At 38.0% G+C, this 18,451-nt stretch overlaps 1 protein-coding gene across 3 annotated transcripts in view; it reads right to left on the bottom strand.

The window, feature by feature from the left end:
• The window catches only part of brsk2a (BR serine/threonine kinase 2a), a 216,790-nt gene extending 200,354 nt beyond the window's left edge, over positions 1–16,436 (bottom strand). For all 3 annotated transcript variants that reach the window (XM_084396512.1, XM_084396511.1, XM_084396510.1), the window contains exon 1: positions 16,029–16,436. In XM_084396512.1, coding sequence (XP_084252638.1) covers positions 16,029–16,122 — 94 coding nt within the window. In that variant the 5' untranslated portion in view covers positions 16,123–16,436. The remainder of the gene's footprint in view (positions 1–16,028) is intronic.
• Between the last annotated feature and the right edge of the window lie 2,015 nt (positions 16,437–18,451).

Genomic DNA, 18,451 nt, shown 5'->3' on the forward strand with positions numbered 1-18,451 from the left:
CATGCCGCATTTTGATTGGTTGCCTCAACGCAGCGTTTCATTTCAAACAACCATTTTTAAAAGTCAGTTGCGGTGCGTGAAGTCCTGCATCACCGGGATAATTTGTCTAATCTTCACAGTACTTTAGACAGTGGAAATGCAGAAAGCATCAGGTTTTGGGGAAAAAAAGTTCCTGGGAAAAAAGTTCCAGGGACAAATTGTTGCGGGTAATTTCGGTGGAAACGCAGCTTAAGAGAGTTTAGGGAGGGAATTATACCGAACCACTTTGAGGACAGACTTTGGATCAGGCATTTCAGAATAACTAAAACAAGATCAGTCAGCTGGTTGCTCCAGTTATGCTGTCCCATCCGTCTGTTGACTTTTTTGATGTGCATGGAGGAATTTGTTGGATAATCAACGTAGTATTACGTGCATGTTTTTTTATCAAATAAATTTTTTTAGAATGTATGTGCATCTTGCCGTTTCCATCCATCTTTTTTTATCCAATATCCCAAAATGCGCATAATAATAGATGGATGGAAACATAGCTAATGATTATTTAATTGCAAAACTTGTTAATTTGCCTGCTGATGCAACACATGAAAACCCTGCCATATAACTCAACAGAAATAGTCCAACATTCCTATGATCTTATTACATTTATAGAGCAAGTTTTTCAGTACGAGAGGGAAAGTAAAGTTCAGAGCTGTCCACCCCTCAGAGTCCATTAAAGACCCATCACGAAGGTGACATTTATTCTGTGATTTATGGAAGAATATTCACTGCTGGCAGTTTGTACAGCGGAGGTCTTGACCGTTAAACCAACAGAGGAGGGGAATAAAAAAAAAATACATGAAAAATCAAATACGGTGAGTCAGAATGGTAACTGTTGTGTCACTAAGCATTTGACCAAAATGATGCTTCAAGGATCGAAGGGTGAAGAGCTCTTAATAGCACTTGGTTACTTTCATGCACTTTGGTGTGTTTGGCACTTTAGTTTAAATGTCAGTAAAATAATGTAAACTATTAATACCATGTAAAGAATTGCTTACTAAAAGGCACAAAACCTGAAAATCCTGCTCATATTTGAAGAAATTATCCATACATTCATACATTTTATATATATATATATATATCAACAATTGAATCTTTTATCACCTAAGGCCAGACGACAGTTACATTGGTTTCAGTTTGTTTATAAATGTATCTTTTTTAATTATCCTCTTTATTTGAAGCAATATTTAGTCCCATATAGTTTGGCCCATTAACTTATGGCCTGAGACACCTTGATCATCTATTTTTTTCTGTCCCAAATATTTCAAAAGAAATTGGAAGACGTGCCTTCAAATTCAAAGCTCCCTCTGATTGGAACAGCTTACCTTGTTCCTTAAGGTCCATCTCTTCCTTTTCACTCTTTAAGTCAGCCCTGTTAACTTATTTACAATCCTGTGAACAATGCAAATGTTTCTCTATATGACTTGTGTATGTTTTTTTTTTTTTTCTCCCCTGTAAAGGTTCTCTCCTGTAATATTCTGAAATTATTTCATATTGTTTATATGAATATGTTTTGGATAGAGGAGGGACTGGTTGGTTGAATGTGTCGAAGAGCTTTATGTGTGAGTTTGTAATTGTTTGATGTTATTTTGAGGACCCCCTCGAAAATGAGATGTTCCATCTCAAGGGGTTATCCTTAATAAAATGAAATGAAATGAAATGAAATGAAATGAAATGAAATATATATATATATATATATATATATATATATATATATATATATATATATATATATATATATATATATATATATATATATATATATATATATATATATATATATATATATATATATATATATATATATTACACACACACGTTCGTGCTGCAAGCCTTAGTGCTGAATTCTGATTTACTGCTCAGATCTGTTTTTTTGTTTTGCTTGGCTGTTCACATTATTATTATTTTATGTGGCCAATTTCAGATTTCAGTGTGAACAGGTCACAATCCTGAACTGAATTTTAATATTAATACATTATAGGAAACTCATATATCATTAATGATTTTTTCTGAAACATATTAATTGGAAAATGCCTTCCTGTAGACCAGTGCTGTATAGAGCCCAGCAACACAAAATCAGACATTTTATTGACTGCCATAAAACGTTACGCAATACTGTGAAGACATAATGATTCAGTTTACAGTTGTTTAAGATACATTTGGAAGTCTTTCAGCAAATACAACCTAAATAACATAAAATTACTGCAATCTCTATTTTCCAAACTTCTATGTAATTTATAGCAAAATTGCTAACTGAGAGAACAGATTTCACATGCAATCACTGCATTTACATAAAAACAACCATTAGATGTTCTCTGCGAAGGCAATTTTGGCCCTAAATGGCCCTTTTTACACAAAGATGCAAAGTAAACATTTAAGCGGTTGGATATGTTTTATGGTCGGGATGCTGTGCAATTTGAAGAGGATGAGTCACTGAATTGTGTGTCTGAGAGAATTTGCCATTAACACTTTCCTCATTTAACAAGGCTGGTCCAACTAATAGCCAGTAAAGCCCCATCGTGCACATTACAAGCTCATCGCCATGCATACATTTAAAACACTCGGTTTCTTGTTTTCTGTCATGTTGTTGTCATTGAGGAGTGCACTGTATAATATTTCTAACTAGCTGGGTGAAACTCACAAAGCAAGAACACATACGTGTAATATTTTATCCCAAAATCAAAAGAAAGGAATAAGAAATTATATTTTACTTAGAACATGATTCTTATTTTTAGGATCATTAAGATTTTTTTTTTTGCATTGTGACTTTCATGACAATTAGCATAAAACACTACATTTTCCCACATTCCTCATTACCATAATGCCTAAAAAACTCCTCATTACCGTAAGGTTAAAAAAATTATATTTGATTTAATTGATTATATATTATTAAAAATCATTAAGATTTATTTGCATTGTGTCTTTCATGACAATTAGCATAAAACAGTAAATTCCCCCCTTTCCTCATTACCATAATGCAAAAAACTCCTCATTAACTTAATGTAAAAAAAACCTTTCACTTCTGTAATGTGATGTATTTTAGAATGAAACAATATTTAATGCGAAAAAAATGTTGAGCAGGACTTGATTTTACCCATCAAATTGGATTGAGAAAAGTACCTTTATAGGACAGTTTGGAAGGGAAGGCTAAAAAAATAAAAATAAAATTTGATGATGTAATTGAAAAGCAAAGTTGTTTCAGAGGCTGTACAAGTTGTAAATGCGTAGATTCTGTTGGGAAAAAACCTGCTCCCATCATGTGCAGTAAGAGCAATAATCAAATAAGCTTTAATTTCATGTTCACATTTTCAAATCTTTAATGGCTATGTGTCCATCTTTTATAAGAGTTTATTGTATGGGCCAGGGTTGCAAGGTCTGTGCAACAAAAGTAGCCCAATAGCCAGTCAAAATAGACTAAAAGTAGCCCAATGCGATTTTCTCCTGAATTTGTATGTTGTGGGGCTTTGGGGGTGTTGGAGCACCGAGATTGTTCTTACGGGGGTGGAAATCAACCCGCGGAAACAAATGTACCCGCAGCAACAACTTAAACGTAGCCCAATTCAGTGGGAAATCTGCGGACTTGGCAACACTGATAAGGGGATACAAAAGAAGCACAATTAAAAACACCCCAAAAATGCAAGCACACAGATCTAGTCCTGAAGTAACAGGAGGTGATGTAGAAGAGAGGAGAGAGACTTTGTAGTAATTGAATGTTATTATGTGGGAGAGGTCCGCGCACCCTACTGAGAGAATCCCATTAGTGGCCAGTGAGATTTAATCGCCATGTATGAAATGATTAAAAACCTCAGTGAATCGCTCTATTCCGCCCTGTTAAGGGTGATTCTGCGATCACGAGTGGACCGTGCGGAAACACTGCGGACTGTGTGTCTATACGCACTCAAATGCAAACTGGAGATTAATATGAGACTCACATACTCGCAACACACACAAAACACATGAGTGTGCTGTCCGCCTTTGCGTACGTTGCCATAGCAACCCATGTCACACATTAACGAGAGATAGTGATGTCACCAAACGGTGGCAATGTGTGTTACTCATCAGTGCATGTTGTTCAAGCAACTGTTCTAGATAAATCTAGCAAAATTGACTTTGTGTTGCCTAAAGACACATTTGAATATGCATTAAACTCTGCAACAGTTCATCTTTTAGATGTATCCATCTTCATTTTTTCCTATAATCTTCATCATATCCAATCATTTCCTACACTGTTATTTCCATTATACTGTTTTGTAAATTTTTCTATGAAACTGTTAAAAATGGATGAATTAGTGAAGTGGTTGATTGAGTGATTTAAAGTCCCCCTGTAGTCAATAATTATATCCCTTAAAACTCACCAAAATGACATATTTAAATGTTTCTCCCATGAAAAAAAATTCTTCCTGCCTTAAAATAGCTTGAATGTAACTAACCTTGCCTCATTTAGTACACACGGTTCTATGAATATGCAAATGAGCCCCGCCTCCACTCACTCGCTCCAGTTCAGAGATCCACTCGTTGACCTGATTGGTTACAAGGTAGTTTGTGACGTCAGAAACACCAGCGATTTCAAACCGCGTTTTTGAGACTGTCTTTGGTTCACTGCAGTTTTAAGGGGAAAATACTCAGCAATGGTGTTGACTTATGAATTTGCACATAGTTTGTCTTAAAGCATATTAAAAACACCACAAAGACGTATAAACAACATTAAAAGCTTGATTTTCACCACAGGGGGACTTTAAATTAAAGAATTGCAGCTACACACTGTTCAAAAGTTTGGGGTCTGTAAGTTTTTTTTAATGATGATTTTAAAATAATTATCTTATGTTCACTAAGGATGTATATTTTTGATCAAAAATGCAGTAAAATCAGTCATATTAAGATGAAATCTTATTATCAAAGCTGATATTACTCAGGTCTTCAGTGTCACATGATAAATATGCTGATTTGCTGCTCAAGAAACTTATTGTCAATGTTGACATTAATTTTATTAATTTATTTCTAAATCCTACTGACCACAAGCTTTTGAACAGTAGTGGATGTATATGGGGAACGTTTAATGTTGTCATATCTCTGGAATGGCTGCAAAAGTATGTCTGAGCATCTAACTATGGTTATGTTTCCAAATCAATCAAAATTACACAATTCAGCATCAACTAGTTAAACGGCACACAGTGAGCCTGATTATGTTGTTTATTAAATTCACTTGGCAATGTATTGTGCATGTACACAGACATACAGCACAGATGTGTTTCAGTGTAACAGTCGACGGGAGACCAAGAAAACAGAAAATCTCTTATAGTGTTTGGAATTGAAGGAAAATTGAGCGTAGCAGCCCCATCATTCTGTGACAATTTCAGGGCTTTTCTACTTGTCAAAAACCTGACGACAAAACAGCGGCCTCCGATACGCTGGGTTACACCTCAAACAGAGCTCAATAAAACCTGCCCAACAAACCCTACTGCATTAAACCAAAAGTACATTTAAAGGGACAGTGCACCTAAAATTCACAAATCATCTACTCATTCGAACCCTGTATGAATTTATTTCTTCAGCGATACACAAAACAGACTTGCAAAGAAGCAGTGGAGGCTGGTGGGTTTTAAAATAGAGGAGGCACACTAAATTGTAGCGGTCTGGGGATCCCTTCCCAAGCATTTTTTTGCTTAACAGCATTAAAATTCAAACGAATATCACATAATTCACGTCTCTACGATGATTGGTTGATATACCAAGGGAGGCTAGCCTCCTCTGTATTTTTTCTCAACACTCTTAACTACTGAAATTGAAATACTCAATGGTAATTGACTAATTTTGTTTTACCAAAGGAGGAAAAAGTCTCCTGCTGTGGATCTGCCTCCCTATCCCCTTCTCTGTCCTATTAGACTCACCCTAGCACAGTTTTCCGAATGGTTGTAACTGCATCATGTTATAGTAGTGAAATTATAAACCAGAAATACACACTCAGAGCATGAAATGAAATGAATAACTGGACATTTTATTAAATCATCCTTCTCCCATTTTTACAGTAGCACCTCACTGCAGTACACGAGATCCAGGGGGCGGAGATTGGTAGGTTTAGGGGTGAGTTTAGGGATCAGGGGGTAGAGATTGGTAGGTTTAGGGATGGGTTTAGGGATCAGGGGGTGGAGATTGGTAGGCGTAGGGGTGGGTTTAGGGATCAGGGGGTGGAGATTGGTAGGTTTAGGGGTGAGTTTAGGGATCAGGGACTGGAGATGGGTAGTTTTAGGGGTGGGTTTAGGGATCAGGGGTGGAGATTGGTAGGTTTAGGGGTGAGTTTAGGGATCAGGGACTGGAGATGGGTAGTTTTAGGGGTGGGTTTAGGGATCAGGGGTGGAGATTGGTAGGTTTAGGGGTGAGTTTAGGGATCAGGGACTGGAGATGGGTAGTTTTAGGGGTGGGTTTAGGGATCAGGGGTGGAGATTGGTAGGTTTAGGGGTGGGTTTAGGGATCAGGGGGTGGAGATTGGTAGGCTTAGGGGTGGGTTTAGGGATCAGGGGGTGGAGATGGGTAGGTTTAGGGGTGAGTTTAGGGATCAGGGGGTGGAGATTGGTAGGTTTAGGTAGGGCTGGGTACCGAGTTCGATACTTTTTAGGTACCGACCGAATTGCCTCGATACTATCGAGTATCGAAAAATGACTTGTTTTTCGGTACCAGATTTCGATACCTAAGGGGTTAACTCGTCAACGTCAGTGCTCAAACAAATACATATGAAATGCACAACGACACGCCTAAATTCGCTCACGCACATACACGCAAACTCTACACACACGAGACGCGCGGAACTCTCCGCACATACTCTTATGAGACGCGCGCGCGCGCACACAAACTGTCCACGCACATTCTCATGAGACGCGAGCCTATGGACGCGAGCACACACACACAAACTCGCGCACATACTCAATGACACGCAAGCACACACACTCACAATACCCTAAAGATGTGGAAAAGTCGATCAAAAGTGTGGCTACATTTCTCTAGGCTCGATGCCAACAGCGCGCGATGCAGTATTTGTGGTAAAATAATGACTGCAAAGACGGTACCGCGACAGATATGATGAAGCCCTTGACAGTGCACGGAGTAAACATAAGAGCAGAAAGTTGCTGCGTCTTCGACTGGTAAATGAAGAGATACCTTGTTGATCACTCTGACTGTGTTTATATTTCAATAATGACCTACTGAATGTACACGGCCGTTCAAAAACGTGTTGGTCAGAATTTTTTTTCAGTAAGCATGCATTAAAGTGATCAAAAATGACCTTCCAAAAACTGTTTTCATATTTCAGCTTTGACAACACAGGAATAAATTACATTTTGAAATATATTCAAATAAGATTTTAAATTGTAATACTATTCCACAATATTACAAGTTTTACTGTATTTTTGATGAAATAAATTCGGATTTGGTGAGCATGAGCCCTTTATAAAAAAAATATTTTGTACCTTATGTATATGTATAAGGAATATTTTGTTCCTTTGTGCTTTTTTTGTTCCTTTGTGCACTGACTAAGGAGCATGAGTCAAACTGAAAAAATAAAACCAAAGTTTTTCTGAGGTAATGTGTTATGTACAGTGTTGGGAACGTTACTTTAAAAAAGTAATTAGTTATAGTTACTCACTACTTGTTCCAAAAAGTAACTGAGTTAGTAACTGAATTACTCTATAATAAAAGTAACTCGTTACCAGGGAAAGTAACTATTTGCGTTACTGTAAAAAAAAAAAAAAAAAAAGCTATTTGTCAAAGAATTTAGATTTTTTTCACAAGTCAGTTGAAATGAGTAGAACAGACAGGTGTTTGTACATAACTTTAGATATTTATTGCACATCGACAGATATAACATTTTATATGTTTTATATAATTAGTTTATTAATTAAATTAATAAAAAGACAAAAAGACCTTGAGATATGTTTGGTAATTGTACCTGAATGAATTGAATGTTTTTATGTTTCCACTGTTCGATCGCGTCCGCGCCTCACACACACACACACACACACGCACACAATTGTAAACACTTTACGACTTTTCGATCGCGCCCGCGCCTCTCTTTCTGTTTCTCTCTCTCTCACACACACACACACACACACACACACAAATGTAAACACTTTGCAACTTTTCGATCGCGCCCGCCAACCTTTCAGTCAGGATTGCTCCTAACTCGCCATCTCTGCTGCTTCATCGAATCTCTGTTTAGCTGGTGTGTGTGTGGCGCGTGTGCTGGCATGTGTGTAAAAACACTGGCTCTGATTGGCTACCATGAAACACATGACACTGCCTTAGCCAATCATAATCGCTTACCTCGTTATTAACCCACCTCCTCACTAGCTGTGTGAGCCAGGGGTGCGTTCGGATTACACAGTTTATTCAATCAAAGATTACCCCGTTACTGAAAAAATAACGTCGTTACCTAACGCCGTTCTTTTAAACGGCGTTATTCCAAACACTGGTTATGTAATCTTGTTAAAATGGATTTCATAAAATTGGTATCGAAAAAAGTATCGATCAGGAACCGGTATCGAAATCAAGGTATCGGTATCGGTATTGGTATCGAAATTTTTTGAACGATACCCAGCCCTAGGTTTAGGGGTGAGTTTAGGGATCAGGGGCTGGAGATGGGTAGTTTTAGGGGTGGGTTTAGGGATCAGGGGTGGAGATTGGTAGGTTTAGGGGTGAGTTTAGGGATCAGGGACTGGAGATGGGTAGTTTTAGGGGTGGGTTTAGGGATCAGGGGTGGAGATTGGTAGGTTTAGGGGTGGGTTTAGGGATCAGGGGGTGGAGATTGGTAGGTTTAGGGGTGAGTTTAGGGATCAGGGGCTGGAGATTGGTAGGTTTAGGGGTGAGTTTAGGGATCAGGGGGTGGAGATTGGTAGGTTTAGGGGTGGGTTTAGGGATCAGGTGGTGGAGATTGGTAGGTTTAGGGGTGGGTTTAGGGATCAGGGGGTGGAGATTGGTAGGTTTAGGGGTGAGTTTAGGGATCAGGGGCTGGAGATTGGTAGGTTTAGGGGTGGGTTTAGGGATCAGGGGTGGAGATTGGTAGGTTTAGGGGTGGGTTTAGGGATCAGGGGGTGGAGATTGGTAGGTTTAGGTATATGTAAGGTGGGAGGAGTTGGATCTGGATCCAACCCCGCCTCCTGGATCTTGTGTTCTGCAGTGAGGACCATCTCACCTCAAAATGTTGGGTAGGCTGTGCCTCCCGTTCCTCCTTACGAGCCGTAACTGCAACGTGGTGCACAAGTCATATGGACACTTCTACAGTGCTTTTTGGAGCTTGACAGCTCCAGTCCCTATCCACTTTCATTGATGGAAAGTTGCAGAGTTTCATTTTTAGGTGAACTGTTGTTTTAACAGCTATAACAGGCACTGCATAAATGATGAACATCTTGACAAACGGTTCTCAGTCAACACTATCATTTAGAATAACGCGGCCAACACCATTGACAAAAACATCAATACAGTTGGCAGTTTACACTCATTCTCTGTAGTTGATGGTAAAACAATGAGGCAATCCGTTGTGTGAGATCTCAGTTGAGTTTTCACCTCTACACAATCATGCCACGGGCAACATGCACACATGTACACACTCATTCACTCTCTGCAGGTCAGAAATGGGCTTGATATTGGTCTGTAATTATTTTTTCGCATCTGCAAATTTGCATCAATCGGCACAAGGGCACATTTGGTAGAGAGGTTGTGATTGTTTAAGAGAAATTAAGTTGTCGCTCACTTGCAGTGTAGAAATGGTCCATGTCCAGAATAGCATACTACCATAAACCTTATGCAATTTAAATACAATGTCTTCAGAATCCAGTATGTGTTCTGTATATATTCTTAGAATATCCGGGAAAGTCTGCGGCATTTGCTGGTGTGTAACCGGAACACACTCATTGGAATACTGTATCCCATAATACAATACTCTCAACTTGACCTTCCCTTTCTATTATAACATGTGATCTGGAAGTAACATCAGACACGATTTTAAAATGTCTTTTTTTACTTGTATTTGATTGGACTGATTGAACATTTTTACATAAAATGTAATTAAAAATGCAAAATAACCTTTCAAATTCCACAATAATAACTGGATGCTACTATTTAAGGTAAGACACAACAAGCAAATTGTTTTCATGTACTAGTCACAATTCTGAGATTTTTGGCTATTTTGCTTCCATAACATCATCTTTCAGATTAGAGAAAAGAAAGCATCCAGAACATATGCGGATATGACGAGACACGTAGGCAATTTCCCACGGAAACCATTCCATCAGGTCTAAAATATAAACACTTACAATGGGCTTACCATAGTAAATCAGGACAAGACAAAAATATGTTTTGAAAGAAGGATCAACAATTGTATTGACTTGTTAATTTTGAACAAAAATGTAATAGTTTACATTAAAAAAAATTATTATACAATGTGAGCAGTATTGTATTTTGAACAAAGCCAGCCCTTAATATAACAACTGTCTCATTATAATGCACATTCATTTATTTTTTTAATAATATATGCATACACACACTCGCGTGTGTTCGTAACCCACTTTCACACACCACTTAAGACTGGTAAACAATCTCTGGTTTGCTCAAGCCTAGCAGCTACACAGATGAGACCCTGCTAAAAAAAAAAAAAAAAAAAAGTCTAATTAAACCAAGCACTGCTGATTATCACACATAAACTGGAATACATAATAATGGAAGGTCAAATAATGAGAAAATAAAATTTTAATTTAAATTAAAACACGTAAGCCCAAAAATAATCTAAAATCACTGTAAAAAAAAAAAAGAAAAAAAAAAACCTTTCAAACTGCAGGGAAAAAAAGCAAAGTAACAAGACAACAACCAACATGCTTGAGGTTTGTTTAACTCCTTTGGAGATTCAGAATGTAATTCATAAGAAAACTGTTACAACCTCCATAAAAGACCCAAATGTCTCATAGTTGTCCATCTTGCAGCTTTTGGCTGGTTGAGGCCGGGGCGTAATGTCTCGCATTATGAATAACTGAGTCAGAAGCCTGACGCAGACTTTGCTAACGGCAACATGGCTAACAAGCAAGTCTTGTTCCAATCTGAGAGGAGTCTAAAGACCTAAGTACTGTACATAAAACATAATATGGTGTGACATCAATTCAAATAGTGAGACAGTATTTTGACATGTCAGACTGCATAACTTAAGCACACTAGACTGAATAGACACAGTATTCCAGACATTCAGTGTGCCATACCAAATAATGAAAAACAAAAATAGTTTAAAACATATGATGATTGGAAATGATATGAAATTAGATTTTTCCCTAACTTTTCTCATCAACAGTCACAATGAGAAAAAAAATCTGGTCTGTTTACAACAACTTGAGCTGGAAATAATTCGACCATGCATGTTATTCATTGTTAGATTGCCCCAAAAATACCAACAAAGGACATTAAAAGCAAAATTACTCATTCAAATTGGAAGAGATCAGACCAGCTCGGAGTTCATTGATAAGGAAAACAAACACCTTGATTGCTTTATAGTGGCAAGCTAATGTGGAAACCATTACAAATCCAGCAATGACACCAAACCGTTGTCATCCCATTTGTGACCAAAACATACCAACCAAAAACATTTATTTTTCAAATTTTGTCCTGAAATGCCAACAACCCAATACCAAGCACCTTAAATATCCACTAGAGAAACTAGAGTCACTCGTTCAATAAAGGACAATAATGTTTAGGCTGGATGTTAAGGATCATGTCCGGACACGTGATCAAAAGTGTTGCAAAAGGGCTCTTCTATGTGAAATAGGCTACAATCCAAAAAGACTCTGCCCATGGCAAACAATAATGAATAATTGTGGCTTGCTATGTTACCAGCGATTCGGCTTTGGCGCTAAAATATTACATTGTTCTAGTGGTTTTGGGATATTTTAATGCAAAAATCGTACATATAGTACCTTTAACCTTGACAGTTTCATCCCAATGGCCTGAAGAAAAAAGTGTGCTGTATTTACATGATTTAATCTTGTATATCAGTCCCACGTGAACAAATTAAGTTAAACAAACATGATTTGTTCACAGTTTCAACATCAAGGAATGAAGTCATTTTTAAGTGAGTTTAGTAGTATCAAAGTGGTTTTGTGTCACGTGACTGAATTATAAGATTGTACCAGCTAAATCACAAACTATTAGCTAACATTAGTACATGTTGGCACGCTAAAAGGGTAAATGCTCCTTGAACAAAGCAGTAATAGCATGCGCTGTACCACAGCCAAGCAAATGCTCCATTCTTCTCCACAATGGTATGGTAACCCAGTGTAATTTAAATGGTTCTAATAACTGAACATTAAACACTATTAAACACTATCAAGTCTCCCCCTTTTCTCATCTTGCTCAAAAACACATAAATGAACACTTAATTTCAACAGTTTTACTCTCCTTATTAAATCCCAAGCAAAGCATGCAAAAATCATTTTCAAGTATTTGATTGGTTCACATTCGCACTAAATAATTTTTTCTAGTAGATTGCACATTTAAGAGATTTACGTTAATCGAAAGCAAAGATCGCAAATAATATGATTGAGTAAATTGGACAATATGTGTTGTCCCATTTCCATCAGGGATGCAACTATAGCCTACATACCTCTCATATAATCAGCAACATGTCTTGAACATATCATATTAAGGTAACACTTTATTTTGATGGTCCCTTTTGAACATTCTGTTGACTATAAGTAACTTTGTCTAACTCTCAGTCGAGTAGTAGCAGATATTAAAGGAATAGTTCTGAAAATCCTGTCATCATTTACTTGTCATCCTTTGTGTTCAGCAGAAGAAAGAAATTCAGACAGGTTTGAAACAACTTGAGGGTGAGTAAATGATCATTTTCAAGTGAACTATTCCTTTAACCAGACACTCTACTAACTCTTTATTGTTGATGGTCCTCTAACAGACATTCTACTAACTATAAGCAACTTTGTAACTACATGTCAACTTATTCTAACCCTACCAGTCTACTAACACTCTAATGAGAGTTAGTAGACATGTAAGTGCAACTTATAGTCAACGGACCATTAAAATAAAGTGATAAAGTTCACAAATTAAAAAATGTATATACATAAAATATTGGATCAAATATTTAATTAAATGTACCATTAACATTAGATAATATATTCAAATTAATATTATGCAAGATATTTACAACACATCCTGAATGATTAAAAATGTGAGTACTTTCAGGTTTGCGGTCCACTGCTCTTGATAAACATCTTCCATAAACCTACAGCGATCATCCTGTATTAGATCAGCGTAGAGAAGTTGAAATATAAAACTTGTAATGGAGACTGCATCATTTCAGCAAATCACATGATTCCACCCCGTCATTTCACAACAGCAACAGATATGAAATTATACCGTGCGTTTATGCAATTAGAAGCTGCATTTAAAATAAACCACCACCAGCACAACCTTAAAACAGCATTTTTAACCCAGACCGTGGAACTCCCTAGCAACAAGAAACGAGACAATTCACTCTTTCTCACATCAAAACGCCCTCAAGGCCATAGCCAAAAATCCAGCTTTATTCCTTTTTCTCCCTCCCTCGGTTCGTCAGCGGCACGCGTGGTCCTACGAGTGCCCGGTCCACGTGAAAGACTGTGTGAGCCAGAGACTTACCATGAGGGATTACAAACACAAGTGTGTTTGTGTCGGATCCTAATCACATAATGGATATGGCATTGCGCAGGACGGCTAGATCAGCCCAGGCCTTCCGCTTTACACTATAAATAACAGATCTATCACAGACAGAGCTCGCATCCAGAAGCTTACAATCACTGGCCATTTGTCTTCAAACTCTTGCTTGATACCTGGAAAGTGAGTTAAGCGGGACTAAACCTTGCCGTTAAACATCCACAAGGGAAAAAACAGTGAGTCAGTCGCATTCCAGGCATGGCAAATGTGTGTGTCGCGCTGATCTGATTAGGCAGACAGGTGGTAGACATGCACACTAACTCAGTGGTTCCCAATTCCAGTCCTCGTGACCCGCTGCTCTGCACATTTTGTAGGTCTCTCTTATCTGACACACTAAGTTCAGTTCATGGAGTCTCTCCTAATGAGCTGATGATCTGGTTCAGGTGTGTTAAATAAGGGAGACATACAAAATGTGCAGAGCAGTGGGTCCCGAGGACTGGAATTGGGAACCACCGCACTAACACAAAGGAGAGCGGGAGTTGACATATACTGTGATCTATGAAGAACAAAACCGAATCCTGGAGGCTGTGCACGTGCACGGATTACATATTTAAACTGTCGTCCGGGATGAAGCATTTCGGTTTACAGAGGGCCGTTGGACACTTTAAAAGTTCCACACAACATTATAAGAAAATATCATGCCAAGCAGCATCAGCTCAAGCTCAGAACTACTTCACTTTACTGAGACGTTTCTGACATCAACTTGGTGATTTTTAGTGGATGTATGAAGTCAGTTCGACCACAGTCTTCATTTTTGTACATTTATCTATTATTTTAGTCAAATGTTTTAGAAGGAGTGCTCATGCAATCTTTAAAATAAACTTTTGTATTTTGTGTAACACTTTTTTTTTTTTCGATAGTCCACTTTAGACATTCTACTAACTATAAGTAACTTTGCAACTACGTCAACTAACTGTCATTAGAGTATTAATAGACTGTCTGCTTAAAATCTGCTAACTCTTTATTTTAATGCTCCCCAACAGATATTACTGACTATAAGTAACTTGGCAACTACAAGTCAACTTATACTAACCCGAACCCTAACACCTAACCAAAACCTAACAGTCTACTACAGTCTACTAATACTCTAATGAGAGTTGGTTGACATGTAGTTGCAAAGTTACTTAAAGTTAGTAGAATGTCTAAAGTGGACTATCGAAATAAAGTGGAACCGTATTTTGTATCTAATGAAGTGCAATTCTTAAAGTGCTAAAGTTGTCACTGAAAAACTTGACAGGAATAAATGCAATGAGACACAGAGGATCTGAACTTTGAGCTGATTGCATAATCTTAATTATCAGAAAACATATCTCATGTTCCCATTTGATAAATGGTAGAATAACTATACCAAGAGCACAACTGATCAAACCATCATTATTCAAACGGACTGCTCTGTGTATTGGATCTTGACTATAAAATACCAGCAATCGCCTAATTTCAGCTCCTATCAACACAAACATGTTCCCAAAAACATGCACTAAGCATCTTCTGCTGGAGAGGTTATAAGAAAAACAAACGCAATTGTAATATTTGTTGGGCAGAAACAGCAATAAAGTGTTGCATCACTTTCTCCTTGCAGTGATTTGGTGGTTCCTGCTGCCACCCCACATGTACTGTCATATTTCATGGAGAATTGTATACAATATTATACAAAAACATTCATTTAAAAAAAAAATAGAATAAATCAATATAGACATGAAACATGTACTATTAATAAACAAAATATTAAATAAGTATGCAAATATATGTAATATAACTATGCAGGGATTCTACTTTATGAATTTGTTAATTATCAATATCTAAAGACAAACGCCGAAAATAGCAGGAATTTTAATGAATTAATCACTTTCAGGTATGGCATCATCATACACCTGTAAACCCTTATGGCCACAGGCTAATGAAAATATGAAGGTGTAGATCCGTGGCGATACCCTGCCGACAGTTATTCTTAGAAAAGTTCAAGTTATTGGGCAGGTATGCATCAATGTATCATGTAAAACTCCAGTGTATTTAGACAAGTTCATAAGCACGCATTCAGATCCCAATGCTGCAACACACCCGAGCTGAAGGTTGCAGATACGGTTAGTGACTGAACACAGAAATCAATGACAGAAATGCATCCACCTGTCCATCGTGCACATGAACAACATATAACCAACACACAACATCAGCCAACTCAACACATGCTGATCTCTCTTACATGGAGATTATAATGCAATGGCAAAAAGAAACAATTTGAACGTCTGAATGAAAGCACAAACCTGTCTGTCCTTTCCCGAGGGTCTTTTCTAAGCGGTATGGTCCCACGTAATTGGCATGAGGGGTAGAGCTATTTTCTTTCCCAGACAATGACATGTTTCCCGTCTAAACACACTTCACGCGGCGTTGCAGTTCTTGGGATACAGCAATCCTCTTATAGCTGGGTGCACCGGAGGACGCGCTTTACTCCAATTTAACGCTGTCTCTTTTGGTTTCTCCTGTCCGTTTCAGACCGAGAGTCTGTGGTTAAGGTGGGAAAAGGGGTCTTTTAATGTGTCCTCTCCTTTCCTTCTCACGGGGGTGAACCGGGCGGCTTAAGAACCGACTGGCATCGCGGGACCTGCACAGCTTGTGTCCGCCTGTGCGGCTGCTCGCTCTCTCTCTCGCGCTCTCTCTCTCTCTCTCTCTCTCTCTGTGGAGTCAGTGGCCGGTGCGCGAGCCAGACAACGCTACTACGGGGAAGGCGAGCTCATTAATATTCATAAGCTAAGCTTTCGCTACTGGATAGTGACCGAACAACGTCAGCAGAATACCATTAATATTAAGAAGGCAGTTTTTTTATATATATATATATATATTGAAGACCAATAAACTAATGAACCAAATTTTTAAATAAATAAATAAATAAATAAGAATGAAATAAATGAGTCAATCTGTACGCAAAATAAATAAATAAATAAATATATGTGTATGCAAATGCAAATAATAAACACAATTTTGTCCTGTTCAATTTTTAAATCAATATATTAAGTTTTTAATTCATTTCTGTGAATATGCATTGCATTAATTTACTTTCATGGTTTACATTTGGCAAGTTTGCTTTAATGTACTGTAGGCTACATTAATTTTACTAAAGAAGTTAAGCCTTCGCCATTGGAGGATGGACACGTGACATCATCAAACCCTAATGCATATTAATGAGATACGCCTTTATCGTAGTAGGATTGGTGGTTCCGCGTGTAGAGTCTGGTCCGCAGCGCTTAATTCTGATTGACGGAGAAGCTCGCCAAGCGCGAGAGCGTCTGTGTGCCGCAACCACAGGTCTGACCGCTGAGTGTTCTCTAACAGCAGATAATTGTAAAATCATTGCTCTCTCTCTCTCTCTCTCTCTCTCTCTCTCTCTCTCTTTCTCTCTCTCTCTCTCTCTCTCTCTGTCTATATATATATATATATATACTGTGTGGATAGATAGATAGATAGATAGATAGATAGATAGATAGATAGATAGATAGATAGATAGATAGATAGATAGATAGATAGATAGATAGATAGATAGATCTATGTAACATATGAGAAACAGTTTGTGCGGTGTATCAGTGACCTGCTCATAAAGGTTCCAGTGCTGTGTTCACTGAGCAGAGTGTGTTGGCCAGGACCTTAATTTCACAACCTACTGATCTCAGACCTGTGTGAGAGTGAGAACAGGTGCCGGAGGGGCAGCCGCCAATGACACGCCTCCCCAAGTGTGACAGACAGGACCCTACTTTTGAGAAGTAGGAGAGGATCTGACTGTTCACCGCAACTCACAGCATTGCATTACATATCCTGTGGATATACAAGCACTGTACCACAACACATGCTTCAGTATAACTCAATACACATCAAGGTACTTCATCTGCTGCTGAACTGTGAAATTTGAGACACATTAACAACAGTTTGAAACTAAATATCGTGAACAAAAACCGTTCCAGGTTGTCCTCAATAGAGAACTTGATGTTCTCCTTCATATTTTTGTCCTCGGGTCCATATTTCTTAATATAAGATTGCAAACCCCAACACTAGCACATACTTTCTGATAGGACCTTAATTAAATTAAATAAGTTCAATTAAACAAGTTCCTGTATACAGTTTACTGCAATGTTGCCATTTTCACATGACCTGCATTTTAAGTTGCGTCACATCCCTGCTATTGGCAAGTCCTCGCCCGTGGCCTCATGAGATAGTAAAATGTCCACTCATAAATTTTTACAGAAGTGGTAAACCGTCACAGTGTTTCTCACAAACTCTTTCATGAATACTAAGAATTTGGACATACTTCATGAGTAATGCTTATCACAATATAAAATGTCTTTCGAAACCATTCGTGCATCTTTTTTTACATTTTGTCATGTTGCAGACTAAGGTTAAACTCAGTTCTTGGCTGAGGCACCTTTACAGTTTTGGGCATTGATGCAACAAGCTTTATACATCTCCCTTTAGGGATTTTCTGCCATTCTTTTCTTCCTCCCAAGCTCTGTCAGGTTGGATGGGGACCGTGGGTGGACAGCTATTTTAAGGTTTCTCCAGAGATGTTTGATTGGGTTCAAGTGCGGTCTCTGGCTGGGCAACTCAAGGACATTCACAGAGTTGTCCATAAGCCACTCTTGTTTCGTCTTAGCTGTGTGTTTATGGTCATTGTCCTGTTGGAAAGTGGACCTTCTGCAAA

The sequence above is a fragment of the Rutilus rutilus genome, assembly GCF_951802725.1.
Source record: "Rutilus rutilus genome assembly, chromosome: 23".
Lineage (NCBI taxonomy): Eukaryota > Metazoa > Chordata > Actinopteri > Cypriniformes > Leuciscidae > Rutilus > Rutilus rutilus.